At 46.8% G+C, this 17,364-nt stretch overlaps 1 protein-coding gene across 1 annotated transcript in view; it reads left to right on the top strand.

The window, feature by feature from the left end:
* Window positions 1-1,235: 1,235 nt before the first annotated feature.
* LOC135897258 (uncharacterized) overlaps window positions 1,236-17,364 on the top strand; it is a 135,768-nt gene continuing 119,639 nt past the window's right edge. The window contains exons 1-2 of the mRNA XM_065425852.1: window positions 1,236-1,409; window positions 11,604-11,695. Coding sequence (XP_065281924.1) covers window positions 1,363-1,409; window positions 11,604-11,695 — 139 coding nt within the window. The 5' untranslated portion in view covers window positions 1,236-1,362. The remainder of the gene's footprint in view (window positions 1,410-11,603; window positions 11,696-17,364) is intronic.

The following is a 17,364-nucleotide window of genomic DNA, read 5'->3' as shown; positions in this document are numbered from 1 at the left end:
GGCCCCCCTGTTGCTACGCCACTGAAGACAGATCACGATTACCGTTGTGTGGCAAGGTACGACCCAAAGGGTGTACACGTAGAGACTCTATGGTGCACATTTGTTTAAGAGCGAATTGGTCAACGCACAGTGCTCGCGCATCCGGTCAGTGACGCATATATCGGCCTGTTTGGTGCATGACTTGATGCGCGAGTTTGTGTGTTAACGAACTCTCAAGGTCACCTGGCTTTTCATTGTCGTCACTGTCGCCTGTGCACCACTTTTCGAAAATGTAGCGATTCTTGGCAAGGTTAGGACGAAAACCGAAAGAGAAATACTTGAGGCGTTTTATATCAGTATACAAGAGGAAGGAAAATGCATCAGTGTTCCGTCTATCTCTCTGAGCGATAAAGATCGAGATAGCACTTATAAAAGGCTGAATTTAAAGATGAGTTAGGGCAAAATGGTGCTCTCATCAATTTTTAAAGATTTTGTACCTTGCTAAGAGCATTGCGCATGCGTTGGCGGTTTGATGTTCGAGGGTGATCCGTGTTTTCATATATATGTCAGGGGCTATAGTCCAGCGTTCTGGTGCCTCTTCTTTCTTTCGTGCTTGCGTCTCAATTTTTTCGCTGGTTTTCTCAAGTCTCAGCGTGAACCAACTCGCCCAGCAAGCAGCACTTCTACCGTTATACCGGCGTCAAACGATCACTTTCGATCGCGATCATGCCCGATCCGGATCGAAACTCTAGGCTGCGATTGACTCCCTCACGCAGTTTGCGCAAAGGAACCAAGTGCAGCCGAGAAATTCGATCCGAGTCCGGCTTGATCGCGATCAAAAGTGCGCCGTGTGACAACCGTATTAGTTGCTGCTTTTTTTTTCGTCTAGCTTTTTCTCTATAGTGTAGCACATTAACTCTATGGATTACCCGCTTTGTTGCTGTTAATTTTTTTGCTCAGCCTCACAGAACTATGTAACCATGTCTGTAACTCTGCGCTCTCCTAGTACTTCTAGCATTTTTCTTTCTCTATGCTACTAGCGCTATGGCTAGCGTGTGCCGCAGGACATCTCTGAGGTCAAGTTGAATTTGACTCAATAATAGAAAAGCAACAGACGCTGGAACACTAGCGTAAAAATTAATTTAAAAAATAATTACTTGTTTGCTCAAGATGCAGTTAATTTGATTTATTTAGCTTATATATTTAACAAAACAAGTAAAAATTGTTGCTTTCCTCGGCGCAGCTGTGACGTCACGTTCCCGCTCGCGCATGGCTCGCGCCGCTCATTCGAACCATTTCAACGTCAAATGTCGTAGCTGCTACTAGTAATGTGCGTCGGCTTTCATTAATTTCGCCCTAGGGCAAGCAGCCCATGCAAGTAAGATGTCCAACATCAAGGTAGCTGTCAGGCTGAGGCCTCCCATTGAAAGGTGAGTTGGAGTTACGTTATGCGGTTATCACTGTTTCACACTAACTGCTTGTAGTGCGAGGCGTCGTTGCGTCTAGCATTTCGTGTGTCAAATTTCATACGTCATACCATATAAACAGTGCAGCTGCATCGAATTCACAGCAGAACAATCAATAATGGAGTAGCTACGATGTGGTGGTAACAATGCGCGTTCGGCAGGATTGTTGCTTTTACAATAGACGCTGTTATTTCATCGCTCTATTGCTGGGGCCTAACTGTGGCATTGGGAACAACACACCCTTTTATTATACTGAACATGCACTTCCCGTTCCCCTTCTCACGTTTTCTTTTTTTGCTACAGTTAACTGTCAGCTTGCTTTAAAAATTGGAGGACGCTTAAGCTTCGCCTCCAAGAGTGGAACGCGACAGCGTTCCCGGCGACCCGCCAAGGGGTGTAAGAGAATGGGCTACGGCGTAGAGACTACGCACCCCGCATCGGACGCGGTGAGCGTCGAGCAACGCAGCGTTCGGCGCGGCAACGAAATGTGCGCCTGAGCAAGCGACGCACGCCTGAGCCTTAGAAACAGCTCGCTTCTAAGGCAACACCGCATTCACTAGAGGCGCTTTTGTACCGCTTTGAAGCATCGAACTCGTGGCATAGAGAAATTTCTTTCTCTATGCTCGTGGCTCGACTCCGCGTTCGGCTTTCGAGGTGGAAGGACGCGTGATGGCTCGCTCCGTGCGAGGTTCTTTGGCGGCCGCCGTTGGCCGCTGTGACAGGTTTTCTTCTGCACCCTCGGATTATAGGATTTTGCTGCCGACATTGCCTTCAGGCGAGAGCATGCAGCAGTGCGTTTTTTTGCACGGGGACCTGGCAAGAAGACCATATCGACTGGAAGATTTTCGCGAGCCATTGGAGGACGTTGGTATCATCAAGAACATCACGGGTTTTGGAGCCTACCAGATGAATCACGTCTGGCTATTCAAGTTGCGCAGCAAGGCGGACAAGGATGCTCTGGTGAAAACGGGTGGACTTCAGGTCAAGGGCGGCTTCTGAGCTGTCATTGACCCCGTCCAACAAGACGTCACCGTGAAAGTGCACTGGGTCGACTTTGCTGTCCAAAGTGAGAGCTTTCGGCAAGCGTTGAGCAGCTTTGGTGACGTCCTTGACGTGTCGAACGACAACTGGTCCGTCGCCGGTTTTGAACATGCGACATCCACGACGAGAGTGGTGCGAATGAGACTCAAGGAAGATGTTGAGCTTGATGACCTGCCTCATCTTTTCAAGTTGGGAAGTGGCACCGTCCTTCTTGTGGCCCCGGGCCGGTTCCCGCTATGTTTGAGGTGCCGCAGGCAAGGACACATTCGACGGGACTGCCAGACGCCACGTTGTGGTGTGTGCCGGGCGTTCGGACACGAAAGTAATGATTGTGCAAGGAGCTACGCCAGGGTAACTAAAACGGTTCTCACAACAGAAGTACAAGAGAACATAATGGACGCGGAGGAGGCCGAAAAAGTCTGCCCCGAACAGCAACACCAAGGAATGCGAAGACAAGGCCCGGGAGACTGACGCCGAGAAAACTGGAGGGACGACACCTGACAATCGGGACTTGACGAAGGCAACTGAGGAACGTGCCGAAATAGGCTACACGCAAGAGTCACTGCCCTTAAGTCAAGCAAGTGAAGAAGACATGAGCGACAGCACCGAGATCACTACAGCCGAATATCAAGCAGACGCTACGGGGGCGACCGCGGGACGCGGGAAGCGTCCCAGAACAGGTATTCCGAAGTTGACGGAGGAAAGCACCGAACGCAAGGTTAAACGCCTGGAGCGTCAGTGGCACCGCGTTGCTGGCGCCAAGGGTAAAAAATATGTCCCCGAAGTCCGGTCGGCGTCATCGTCGCCGTTTCGGGGTCAGGGACGCGATAAGTAATACACTGGTATTCCCACTGCAAGGTAGAGCCACGGTTAGCGTTGTACTGGTGGTTCGCGCTTACAATCACCATGATTAGTATACCTGCACCATTACGCGTCGGTACGCTCAATGTACGGGGTCTAGGGGCTAGTCGCAAGCAATATCAAGTCAAACGCATAAAGCAAGCAAGAGACCTAGATTTGCTTGCGGTCCAGGAGACGAAGGTTAGCAGAGAGGAGGCGACCGAAGGCTTGGTAGCAAAAGTTTCTTTGAGGTACAATGTATGCGTGAGCCATGCGGTGGGAACATCAGCCGGGTGTATGTTGTTTGTTAAAAATTCAATTGGCATTGTCGTTGAAACGGTTACAAGTTGCTTGCAAGGACGCTTTGTTTTGTGCGATCTTTCTTACGGGGAAGCGAAATTTAGATTTGTGTCTATGTACCTACAAAGCCGCATGAAAGATGTTTGTTCTTTCGCGAATTGAGTATATATTTTGATTGTGAGAGGTGTTTGATTGTGTTGGGTGACTACAATTGTGTCCTTAATCAGGAAGACCGTTCAACCACTGCTAGTGTAAATGAAGAAAGTGCTGCGTATCTTAAAGAATGCGTGAGCAAATTCTTTTAAATGATGTGGCACAGTTCGCAAGAGGTGGAAGTCGCCAGCATTTCACACACTTTCAAGGCACCAGCCATGCACGACTAGATCGAGTGTATGTGTGTTCGGAGATTGCGCCGTTGTGTCAGAACTACGATGTTGATGCTGTTTCTTTCAGTGATCATTGTTTAGTGACCTTCGAGATTGGCCAAAAGCAAAAAAAAAAGGAAGCTTGAATGGGAAAGATGGAAATTGAATGCCAAGCTTCTCAAGGATGACGTGTTCATAGATGAAACAAAAAAAGAAATACATCAATGTTTTAATGACACACTACGCAGTGCCGCAGAGAAATGGGAGTTATTTAAACAAAGGGTAAAATTGAACGCAATAAAAAGAGGTGGGCATATGAAGTATCAGGCTCAAAAACATGAACAGATGTTGCGGCAGGAGCTCGAAGACTTGGTGCGAATCGAAACAGCTAAGCTGGGTTTGGCGGCGCAAGAACTGCGTCATTAAAAGAAAATTAGAAAGCTTAGAGGAGGATAAATACAGAGGTGCAATTATACGAGCACGAGCCGAAAAATACCTTGCGGGGGAAGTACCTACAAAGCGAGCTTTGTCAGATGAAAAGGCGTACGCTCGAGGAAATGAAATATTGGAAATAGAATATAATAGTAGGATATTCAGAGAACAGAAAGTTATCATGTCGGCATTTGAAAGTGCTTGTCGTGAGCCAAAGGCGCCGGGCTACGAGGATGACTTTCTGGCAGAAATGCCAACGCTAGGCAAAGAGGAAACGAATTTATTAGAAATGAACATTAGTATGGAAGAGATTGAGAGGGCTATTGAGGAACTAAGCTCGGGCAAATCTCCTGGTCCGGATGGGATTACCGCGGCATTTTACAAGGCGTTCAAGACGGACATGGCAACAGCATTGCATGAAGTATTTTAAGAGGCACTCGAGCGGGGGACTTTACCACCATCGTTCAATCGTGCACGCACAGTACTTATCCCAAAAGGCAAAGAAAAAAATATACTACGTAATGTAACGGGATACAGGCCAATTACGTTGACTAATGTTGACTACAAGGTTTTCGTGAAAGTTCTTGCAGCAAGGCTGCAAGGAGTTATACGGAAGTTAGTTGGGCCGCATCAGACATGCGGCATCAGAGGTAGGAAAATATTTACAAATATTCATACAGCTAGAAGCATTTTAGAATATTGCGATAGCGCTCTCCTCAAGGTAGCGATGCTGCAAATAGATCTAGCTAGGGCTTTTGATATGGTACCACATAGTGTTCTCTTGTTATTAATTATGTAGGGCTTCGTTCCGTCATGTGTAAAGGCATCAAAATGGCATATCAAAGCGAAATGAAATATAATGTATCACAGAACTACTAATTCTAAAATTTATTACCCGGTTTTTTCACGCATCTTACGATGCACCTCACCCATTTTCTCAGTTCTGAGAAGAAGGCTGAGGTCTTCTTAGGTATTTCTTCCACACTGCAGGCCTTTTCCATCAACACAACATTATACAGATGAAGTCCATGTATAACTACAGACTGTGCTATAAATATTAACTCGCCATGATGAAAAATGATGACTCCTTGCTTAGACTTGCTGGGTTAGAGCAGAGCAGAACTGTGTATGATACCCGTACAACAGAACCTTGGAATGTTAAGAAATGCCGCACAAACTATGGAAAACAAATGTTGCAGCATACTTTACCGACACTTCTGAACCATTTGTACTGCTACGAGAATATTGATTTATCTAATATTTCTCTGAAAGAATTGCCCCAAATGTTCGTGTAGTTTTGTACTGTACAAGTACAATGTACTGCGTACTGAACGTGCATGTCTCATTCTCTGTACCGAACGTACGTGTTTTTTTTATTTGTTTTTCTCCTCACGTTTTGTTTGTTGTTGTACTCCGCCGCCGTCAATGCTGCACTGTAAAAGGAAGCCAGGACCTCTCAAGCTGTCTATACAGCTTTTTCCCTGGCTGTCCTCGCAACACCAGTTGCGGAAATAAACCTTCAACCTTCAAACTTCAACCTTCATTTGGTTCGTTGGGCTCCTCAGAAGCCTTGTCCGGACAAGGACCTCGCTGAGGATACCCAATTTTTGAAATAAGTTATACCATGTGTTTGGCGCATGATACCTTAAGTTGCTTAAGCGCCATAAAACCCAATACAATACAATACAATGCATACAAGTACTTTCTTCCGTTCGACAGGGTTGCCCGTTAAGTCCTCTACTTTTTGCTTTATTTCTGGAGCCGCTTTGTAGAAAAATAGTTAATAGTACAGAAATCAGGGGGTTTAAGATACAGTCCTGTGAAGTACGTGTTCTAGCTTATGCCGATGACGTTGCCCTCTTTGCTGCAGATAGGGAGAGTGTTAGCGCATTATTAAGAATTTCTGAAAGGTTTTGCGAGAAAAGCGGCAGTGAAATCAATAAGCAAAAGAGTATTGGTCTCTGGCATGGCCATTGGAATGCCACGCCCGGTGTTTTCTTTGAAAATATTCGGTGGCTCACGACACCTAGCACTTACCTGGGGGTACCTTTGGATGGGTATCGTGAGAACGAGTCACTTTGGCTCGAAAAAACGGATGAAATGCGTGCGATGGCCTAGGCATGGGGTGGTCATGAGTTGTCGATTTTTGCACGTGCCACTATTTGTAACGTTTTTCTCGTTGCGAAAATTATGTATCTTCTGCAGGCACTGTATTGCACACGTAGGCACATTCAAAAATTTCACGGAATATTTGCCACGTTTATCCTGGTGTTCTACGTGGGAACGAACATCAAGGACAAATTTGTTTCGTCGAGTAAAGAAAGGTGGTCTGTCGGTGTGCCACTTGTTTCTTCAGCAAGTTGTATCACGTTTCATATTGATAAGGGACGAAAGAGACCCGTTTCTGCGTTGTTTTTTTTATCAAACCATGTTAACAGTTTCTATGCCTGATTTTTTTTGTTTCTTCAGCCATTGGCCTTCACTACACAATTTCAAGGTTCTTGCGTGAAGTTGTAACGTCCTATCGTTTCCTTAGGGCGAGATTTTCCCTTGAGTACCTCTCCAATGTAAAAAGAAAGCGTCTTATCAAGGATCTCATTGAAAGTGTGTTCCCTGTTCCATTATATCGGTTAATTTTTCAACAAGGGCCTGGGCAAGACGTACTTAAAAGGGTTAAAATTATGTGTATACCGGCGAACGTTAAAACATTCTTCTTCAAGCTTCACACGGGAACCTTGCCTGTTAAAACGTGGCTAGAGGAAAGAGGGATTTATGTGCCATGGGGAAGCAGATGCTTTCTGTCCACCAGCTAATCACGTCCTGGCCACCAGCTAATCACGTGCATCGAAACAAATAACGCGTTCCACTTCAGGCGTGAAGCTGCAGAAAGTGTTTAATAGCTGTTTATGTAGTGCATAACCCCACAATCCACCCAGGATTACGAAAAGACAAAGCCACTGATTTAGTATCGCCGACAACATGTCGAACACCCCATTTAACATGGTAGTGCTTTCACTAAAGTGGCCGTATATGCGTGACGATACTCTGCACACTCAAAGTGAAATAGAGCGGCATTTAATATGCAGGAAGTGCAATCTGGCTCCAGCTCGATGCTTTTCTTTTTCTTAACTTTTTTCCAGCCACTGTTGAACGGAAGTGGCAAAAACAGGTGCACAAGCGCGTACAGGTTCCTCAGAAAGTAAACGGAGCACGCGAGCGAAGGCCGAACCCGTGATGTTCCGCACCTCACAGAAAAATTCCCATTCGTAGAAATGAAAGTTCTCTATTCTTCAGCCTTTCTACCCACATGATTAGAAAAATATTCCCATAAGTTTCCCTGAAAAGACAGTTCCTTGGCAAACGTGGTTGTTAGATGAAAGTTACGTTGAGTGACCTTGCAAGGTTTATTGGTCACTTCCGTGTATAACGCGTAAAACAAACATTCACTTTCTAATGTTTACTGTTCAATTCTGGGCATTTCTGCCGCATAGTCCAAAATTTGTCATCCAGCTTTAAAGTGATGCTCAGTTGTTTAACCAAGGAAATATTAACGCAGCAGTCTGCACTTTATGCCTTGTACCAACCATAATGCGAGCTTTTCAATAATGGAGTATAAGAACTTGAAACTGACTGATTCTTAGTTGATCCCGTGCACTGTTAGGTATGGCCTGACGCCGATGGCCATACGTCATCCCCTTCCCCCCTCAACGTGGACGGGCACCGTGGGTGCGACGTCCTCCCCTTCCCCTCTCAACGTGGACGGGCACCGTGGGGGCTACGTCATCCCCTTCCCTTGTCAACGTGGACGGGCACCGTGGGGGCTACGTGATCCCCTTCCCTTCTCATGGTCGTGGCATCGGGTATGCTTACCTCGTCCCCTCACTCTACCCCCTGCGCCGGAGCCCACGAGCGCCGGAGAGGTCATTCACTCTTCCGCTCCTCTCAGATTCGTCGAAAAGAGGATCGACTTCTCCTTCCCGTGCCTGGTATTGCAGGAGGGGGGGCCTTCTCTCTGTGCCTATCACGTGTCATCGACGCAAGCAAGATCCCGCCCACACGATTGTAGAAGAGCCTATTTAAGGGGCTCCATACTTCATACCACGTGCTTCATACTCGATGCTTCATTCTCTTCTTACTTTCTTTCAACTACCATTGAATAAAACAGTGCAAGTTTCGCACTAGCAAAACGTCGTCTCACACTTGCTCGGTCGCCATGCTCTACCGGAGGCCTGCAGCTCGCCGACAACGCCACGCTACCCAATAAGGAATGTCGGTGGAGCTTCGAGAGACAGGTCGCTTGCAGCGGGATCGCCTTCAAATGCAACAAACTGGTTCCTAATGGAGGGACCGCCCTCAGGTGCAAAAGCACTGAAATTGACGTGCTTTGGATAGACTTTACAATGTCTTGTTCACTAGCATAATTTCAGTGTTTACTCCATGAATCTTAACTTTCCCGGAACATCGCAATGATTTCCCTTTCCTGAAAAATTGTGGGCAGCAGTTTTTTGAAAAGAGGAAAATTACCTTCAAAGAACATTACTGGGCTAAACTACATCTCCGTGCATCAACGGTGGCAGCACGTACTACAGAGTACGCATGAAAAAAAAATGTGGTGGCAGTGTGACAAGCTATTGACCACTGCTTTATCAAATGCTCAGGCAAACAAGCGTTTTTGTAACCGCAGGTGCTAGGGAAGCGTCTTGCGCTTACAGCAACCATTTATCAACATTGAGCAGCTCTTACCAGAAGCATTTGCTTCCTGTACGTGCAGTATGCGTCGCTGCCTGAGTTTCGTTTCTTGAGGCATGCGATGATTGCTCTTGTTAACAATCACTGTCATCTCGCTGTGAGCGGGAACATCATGATAGCGGTGCCGCATTAGGTTGATTTCAGAGCACGATAGACTGCTGCTACGTGCGATCAATTAACACTTTTTATTCAAAGACCTAAAAGTAAATATTTTCAACAGAGATCACTCTGGCTGGGTGGGAAATAGAGGAAAGAACTGCTCCAGACAAAGGTAAAAAAAGTTCAGGCATTTCGGGATTGGTGCGATCCCTTCTTTAGGGGGTGACTGAAGCGACTGAAAAAAATCTTTTCAGCTCCTGCCTTTGTGTTGCCGATTCCTCCTCTCTGTAGTGCAGCAAGGACCTTGAGCATGTACATGGTGAAGTGTACTCGATGACCGATGGATGTTGCTGTGAGTCTTTTGAATGTGCCACGACTCAGGGAGATGTCTTGTCGTGTTGGTCTTGGTTTCGACCACAGAGGTGGCTTTCAAATCAATTGCACTGTCATGCATCTCGCAGCGTTCAGGGAGAACGCTTCGCTAGGCTTTGAGCTTTCGTATGTCGTTCTTGTTCTGGTGGATTCTGTCGGAAAAACTTTTGTTTTCATCAATGTAAGTGGTGGGGCACTTTGAACATGACACTTCAGAAACAATCCCCTGGCATTTCTCCGTGGATGGTCAGTCGTTTGGCTGCATGAGCAACTGTGCGAGTGTTCACGCTGGCTTCTTCACCTACTAAAAATTTCTACAAAAGATCTTGAAAGCACTTCTTATCTCAAGAAACAAAGCTTGGCCAAGGACGCTTGCCACATATGCAGGAAGCAATTGCTTCTGGAAAGAGCTGTTTGCTGCCGACAAGTGCAGAATCTCCCCTAGCATCGACTATTAAAATAAGCTGTCAATTGAGCTGTCAATGAGCCAGTTGTCAAAAGCGTATCACAGTCATTGCAGATTCATCTTGTGCATGCGCAGTAGTACATGCTGCCGCCGCTAGTGCATTGAGATGCAAGGTCCATTTGATTTGCATGCACCACTGTGAAGCATTTCATGGCAGGGTACAAGAAGTCCAAAAGTTGTGCAGCTCGAGCTCAGCAATGCAGGCACAACACGACACGTGAAATGAATGGTGAGCTGCAGATGCGGTTAGTCCGCATAATCTGCATCGTCCATGTTAGTTTAAAAGGCATGGTAAAAATATGACGGATCCCAAACTGCAGGTATGGTTTGCTTCTTGGGCGTTTGGTCGTAAAAACAGCCGAAAAAAGCCGTTCCTGTGCTACAGATAAGCAACCTATACCCTAGAGCATATCTTGAACTCAACTTCTGTCTTCTTTGGTAAACATGCAGAAGATCTTATTTTTCCCTCGGTATTACAGGGCAATAAACATAAAGTAAACCACCAGTCCTGACATATTGATTGGGACACGATGTTTAATCTGGAACAATGTTGGTTTGATCAGCACGGACAGCTGAATAGTGTACACATGCATGAAAATTTAAGCACGTAAACAACACATCCGATGTTGTATATACGCAGTAGGTGTTTGTAAGCGGGGTTTCAATCATGCATATGCCGGGGTGCTGTGTCGCTGACTGCGCTGCTGCTTTGCACTTGCATGTCGGCACCATCAGTAGGGAGAGTGCAGGAAAATTGTGAACCAGTACTACAATTGTGCTGAACCTTTGGAAACGAACGGCATGGTTCAGAGGGTGCCATTGCTCTACCGCTGAACACGAATGGCAGGATGCGGCACATTGTGAACTAGCTAAAATGATGTAAGCAGATTGAACAAACCTTCGGTTTGGCCGACACTCCTGTCTTCCATTTACTTTCTGGGATGCCTGTACACTGTCACATAAAAGGTTAGGCACAGGTGCATGTCAAAGAACACCGTCTACTACAATGTCCCTCATTGACCACATGTGCACCTTTGGGACATCAAGCCTCAGTTATTCGTAGGATGTGTGACTTTGGAATGTGAAGCCCTATCAATTATGAGTGGCGATGGCATCTGTGCAAGTCACTTCATCTTGTTTTTCTGCAAGCATGCGATTCTTTTTCTATTGGGGTTGTAGTTTTTATTTTGACCATAACTGCTTTCTTCACATGAAATGCTATGTAGACCGGAATTTTCAGCTCTTGTAGGTTGCAGCCATTTTTTTTCTCGGGACTGCGGAAACTGGTGAATGAGGGAGAGGGTTGGCGCTCAGCCAGGTTCTTGTTGCATGCGCAACCCTCAGTCACTGCACCGGCCACACTGACAGTTGGTGAATAAGGTCAGGATTTTGTATGCTTGCTCTAAATGTGGGTGCGGCAATAAAAATATTCTGGTCTGTGTAGTAACAAGTTTTTTTACCCTGTCTTACCAGTATTTTTTTTTTCTTTTTTAGGGAGATAAACAGTGGTGAAGCGGCCATCTGGAAAGCACGTCACAACACTATATATAGGGAATGTGGAAAAATCGACTCACTCCACACATTCGGTTTGTATACTTCAATATTTTACTGCTCTGGCACTTCAACTTCTGTAGTACTGTATTTTTCAATCTTTACAGTAGGCATTGAGTCGCGAAGTTTGGCTAACCTACACTGATTGCTGTACATAAGTAATCGCCCTTGTGTAAAGTGGTCAAACGGGTGCGTCAAGCACGAAGAGCTGTTTTGGCTCTATGCTATCTGAATCACAGCTGAGAAAGGGGTAATCACTCGATCATTGCCACGTCTCGCCAGCATCAAAGCATGCATACCTGGTAATTGACAAAGTGGCACATGCACACCATATGCATGCTCGTGGCACTCTGCATGTGTATGCAAAGCCCACTGCTCAACAGCACAAGGCAAATACTATTTGGTCTGCACAATAAACAGTGACAGATTTCACGAACATTAACTTCACTATTGTGAGTTATATAGAAGGGCCTTAAAAGTATGCTTGCCTTGTTTAAAAGTTGGTTGAGGGATTATACAAGTTGTGTAATTTGACACAAAAGTCACTGGGTGGTGGGGCCTTTGTCAGACGAAGTGCACCTGCCTTTAGTTTATTCATCCCTGACATTGTACAGTCGATCCCGGAAATATCGAACTCGAAGGGGATCGCGAAATAGTTCGGTATATTGATAATTCGAAATATAAAATATGCATGTCAAAAGCGTCTCTAACAACTCCACACATCTCAAGGCAGTTTCCCGATGTCGTGACTAACGGGAGGGAACTTAGCGATCTGTGCCTTCAAGGCGCGTAAAAAAACAAAAACACAGTGCGATGACAAGAGTACTTTATTTCGGAAGTGCAAAATCTCGTAACTTTGCTTGCTTTTTCTTGTGCATTATCAAGCTCATTAAGCTGTCCTCAAGCTTGTTGACAGTGTCCAAGTGAGAAAGCCCAGCTCCTTCCATTGTGCCACAACAGCGGTGAATGATGCTGAAAGCTGATGCAAGCTCAGCTGCAGTGCATGCTGGTTGGTCGTCTTCGTCGGAACCTTCGCCGCTGCTCGAGTCTACGTCGTCGTCACCCATGATGTCAGCCACACTCTCTTCATCAGCGTGATCCGCTACAGCTTGCATGCCGTCGTCAGCGCTGACAACATCGCGTGCTGTAACGCCGCCTGGGAATGCCGAGAGCTCGCTAAATTCGCTGTCCAAGTATCCAGCGTCATCGTCTTCACTGTCAAGACATCAGTCGTCGGCAGCTACCACAAAGCCTGCTTTGTGGAAGCAATTCACAATTGTGCTTTTCTTCACGTCGTTCCAAGCACCAGCCAGCATTAGAATGGCTCCGAGAAGGTCCACCTTGAGTTCAATTCCTAATCGAAGGTTGATTAGGAGCCTCTGCACCAGTCGTCGTCTGTACCCAACTTTAAACGCTTTCACAATGCCTTGGACGAGAGCCTTAAGTTTTGCCATTGTGTTTGGCAGCAGAAGGAAGGAAGGAAGGAAAGAAACTTTATTTTTCAGAAAGAAAAGTAGGCGAGCGTGTTTGGGCCCTTAGTCCAGGGCTCCACTGGCATGAGCGGCTCGCTGGGTTTGTTCCAGGAGAGCCACTTGGCTCTACTTTCCCTCGCGTGCAAGCCATGCCTCCCACTGCCTATTTAACATAAGTGGATGTGCAGCTATGTATGGGCTAGTAATATGTGAAGGCCGTTCCAGGCACTCCCATGTGACATGTTGTAGTGTGGGTTTGTTAGAACACCATGGACAGACGTCCAGAAATCCAGTTGGGTTTATTTTACTGAGTTGACGCAGGTTGGGAAAGCTGTTTGTTTGAATTCGTCACCAGTCCCTACTCTGCTGTCTGTTAAGCACCTTGTGTGGATGACCGTACTCTCTGCATTCCTCCCGCTGTTGTAGAAGAATGTCACGAGTGCTTGGAAGAAGTCCCGCGCTCGGCTCGGCTGCAGCTCGGTTGTTGAATCCTCGAGCTGTACGGTCCGCCGCAACGTTGCCCTCGTGAGCCGGACACCAAATAATGTCGTGGTGTTCTGTTAGGGTTTGTCCCTAAATTCTACGTGCCATTTTGGGTACCGTCCCTTTGAGAAACAGGCGACATGCTGTTTGCGAGTCGGAGAGTATGACTGCCGATTCGTTTCTGTGTTCCGCGTCTGCAACGGCCACGGCTATTGCAGCCGCTTCGGCTGCACACGTGGACCGATTTACGACTGTGGCCGTTGTGACACATTGTTTTTGAGTGACTGCTAGCGTGTGAGTCTCTCTACTGGCTCTGCTTGCTTCTGTGTAGTACGCGGTAGAATTTCCCAAAACGATTCCGCAAGGTTGCAGCTCGTGTTCATCTTCTACCTGCATGGTACGTTGGGTGCATATTCTTTGGTATCGGTGCCACCGTAATACGAGATCTCCTGTCCCTGTCCAGTAACACTGTATCCTCTTCGCAGTATAGTGGTCGTGGTGTGAAGCCCAGCTTTTTTAGAACTGCACATCCCTGGTTCGTTGAGCAGAGCTGCTCTCTTTTAGCTATGAGGACTGCGCTCGCCTATTTCTCAAAGGTGTTGTAGATGCCCAGTTTCTCAACTTTATCGGCTAAGGCTAAGCGGTGCCTTGAAGGCTTTCCTTATAATTGTATTAGGTAGCTTGTTTCATCTCCTGGTTTCTTAGTGCTTGGTAAGGGAGTGCGTAGGTCACCCTGCTAATTATAAAGGCGTGGACCAGCCTGATCGTTTCTACTTCAGTTAGCCCATCTTTACTGCTGGATATCCTTCATATCATACGGGCTACGTTCCTTGCTGTTGCTCTCAACTTTTGGATGGTGTGTGTAGTGCCTCCGTTCTGTTGTACCCACATTCCCAGAATGCGCAGTATTTTCACCTCCCTAATGGGACATTCAACCAGATGTATCATTATTGGTACAATATCGTTTTTTTCTCGCGGATTTAGCCCTGATTCTGATTAGCTGGGTCTTCTCAGGGGAACATTTCATCCCTGCTCCTTCCGTGAAAGCCATTACCTTGTCCATCGCTCTCTGGTGTGTGCCCTGTTTTTCCACGTACAACCTTCTTCGTGTCCAAAGGATTATGTCGTCCCCGTAAAAAGCGACGCCTAAATCTGGGTCCTGCTGTAGTTCAATGGCGAGCTAACGCATGCCCACAAATAAGAGGATAGGAGAAAGTATAGCTCCTTGTGGGGTGCCTCTGTTTGGGAGGTCGAAAAAGTCGGACCTAGTCGATCCCAAATCTATTGTCATGGTTCGGTGCGTCAGGAAGGACCTAACGTACACCTACATGCGGCGGCCACAGTTTATGGACTCCAGGCCTTCCATGATTGAGTCATGGGAGATTGTTTCAAAAGTTTTCTCGATATCGAGTGCCAGTATAAAATTGTCACTCGAGCCTCTGATCGGGTGCAGGACATCGTACTTCAGAAGGAGAAACACGTCCTGAGCTGATACGTGTGGCCTAAAGCCGAACATGTTGCTGGGTAGAAGGTTTTCCGTCTCTACATGGTTGGACAGTCTGGCTAAGATCACTTTTTCAAACAACTTTCCCACGCATGATGTCAGCGAAATCGGTCTTAGTTTCTGGATATCCCTGGATTTACCCGGCTTTGGGTATTAGGGTGATATTGGACTGTTTCCATTCTATTGGGAGTTTTCTGCCCTCTCTCCAGACTTTTTCATTAAAGAAGTCCATGATTTGTGTTAGGGCTGCGTCACTAAAGTTTCGGATCATGGAATTGGTAATCTGATTATTTCCTGGAGCCGTGTTTTTCCGAAAAGATTGGGCTGCCGCGTATATTTCTTCCAATGTTATAGGTGCATCTAAATCGAGTTGCTCTATTCCTTTGTATTCCGTGTGTAGCAGCTTTGTAGTAAGGTTGTGCCCGACATATATCTCCTTGATCGTGTTTATTAACTTGATGTCGTCCCCTTTAAATTCGTTCTCTAGGGTTTTGAGTGTCCTGTTCGCCACTGTTTTTCTACCTTCGGGGTCCATCATGCTTCTCAAGACATGCCATGTCCGCTTAGTACTCAGTGTGCCTTTGAGCGAGTCAGTAAACTGTCTCCAATTGGTGTCACTCAAACATTGCGCATACTCATTAGTTTGCTGTGCTAGCTGGGCTATACGTATATTCAGCTTTCGGTTAAGTTTCTGTCTCCTCCAAACGTTTGGTGAGGCTCCTTCTGGCATCCCACAAATGAAGTAGGTGTTTATCGACCACTGGAGTTTCAGTGTTTGTTTCAATCTCTTTCGTTACCCTCGCGTGTGTCCTTTTGATCTGTGCTGTCCATGTGCTGACGTCGGTCAGGTCTCCATGAATGTCTAGCCCTTCGCGGAATTTCACCCAGCCCGAGATATTGGCTTTCCCGATCACCCTTCTTATCGTGGCCACACTGAGCGATATACTCAAAGTGAAATGGTCGCTGCCAAGATTTTCTCCTAGATTCGTCCATGTCGTGTTCCTTGCGGTGTTCGTAAATGTCAGATCTGGTGACGTGTCTTTTGAGACACTATTACCAATGCGTGTGGGGAGATCTGGTTGTGTAAGCTGGTATATGTCGTACCTTTCCACTAAGTCCGCTAGCACTATTCCTTTTGGGTTTTCTTTGCAATAGCCCCAGTTAGAGTGCTGTGCATTAAAGTCTCCAAGAAATATAAGTTTGTCCTTTCCTCTTAGAAGGCCCAATGAGTGCACTAGCATATTCATGAGGTCGGCCTGTTTCTCTCTGGGAGGGCTGTAAACATTGATTATTACCGTTTTAGGTCGGCAGCGCTTTCGAGGCCAGACCATGATTATGTAATGTTAAATAGGCTCGTTCCCTGCATAGCTAATACTGAGTGCTACGTCCTTCTTTGCGAAGGTAGCAATTTGTGGGTACTGTGGGGTCTTGTAGCACACATAGCCCTTCAGATTTACTTGGTGTTTGCCTACCTCCTGTACGCATATAACATCGGGAGGGACTGGAGACGATTCAATGAATGTTGTGAAATTGGTGAGCTTTTTCCGCAGTGAGCAGCAGTTCCACTGCCAAATTTCCACTTGTTTGGTCTGTTTACTATTACTCTGTCTAGCCATGATTGGTGTTCTCGTAATGCGGTCCTACTTCTTTCGGTCGTCTGGTGGAAGAGCCGGGACTTTCACGAGTTCTCTTGCGAGGGCTCTGCGTCTGGCTTAGGTTGCTAATGGTGCGTTCCATCTGCCCTAGTTTGGCAAAGACAAGCTGCATCTGCTGTACGAGGTATGCTAGCGACACTGTTTGTGGTTGGTGCGTTGTCAAGGCTTGCACAACGGGTGCGTTCGCTGGGCCTGGCGTGTTGCTCGATTGTTTTAAATGTAGTGCCTCGAGGCGTGCCATCCTAGACTTAACCTCCTCTAATTCTGTTTTGAGCCACCCTTTTGTATTCAGGGTGTTGCGTGATTGGTGGTGTAACAGATGTGTGTTTGGCAGTGGGAGATACGATTTGCGCCCCCCTTACCTGATTCGCCTGTGGCTTGCTCTGTGCCAGGGATGCCCCGGGTGACTTGCTTCTCGGATGGGCCTTCGCCTTCGTGTTCTCCTGTGTGGTTCGTTTTGGCCTCGACGTGGACCTTCGGCGCTGCTGCCAGTGGCGTAGCTAGGTCACGTGGCACCCGGGGCCCTTAGGTGTTCTGTCACCCCCCCCCCCCCCCCCCCGCTGGGTGTAGCCGGCGGAAAGAGGGGTGTC

This window comes from Dermacentor albipictus, chromosome 1, assembly GCF_038994185.2.
Source record: "Dermacentor albipictus isolate Rhodes 1998 colony chromosome 1, USDA_Dalb.pri_finalv2, whole genome shotgun sequence".
Classification (NCBI taxonomy): Eukaryota; Metazoa; Arthropoda; class Arachnida; order Ixodida; family Ixodidae; genus Dermacentor; species Dermacentor albipictus.
Note: the sequence above shows the minus strand (reverse complement) of the source record. Positions and strands in the feature narration are given on the sequence as shown.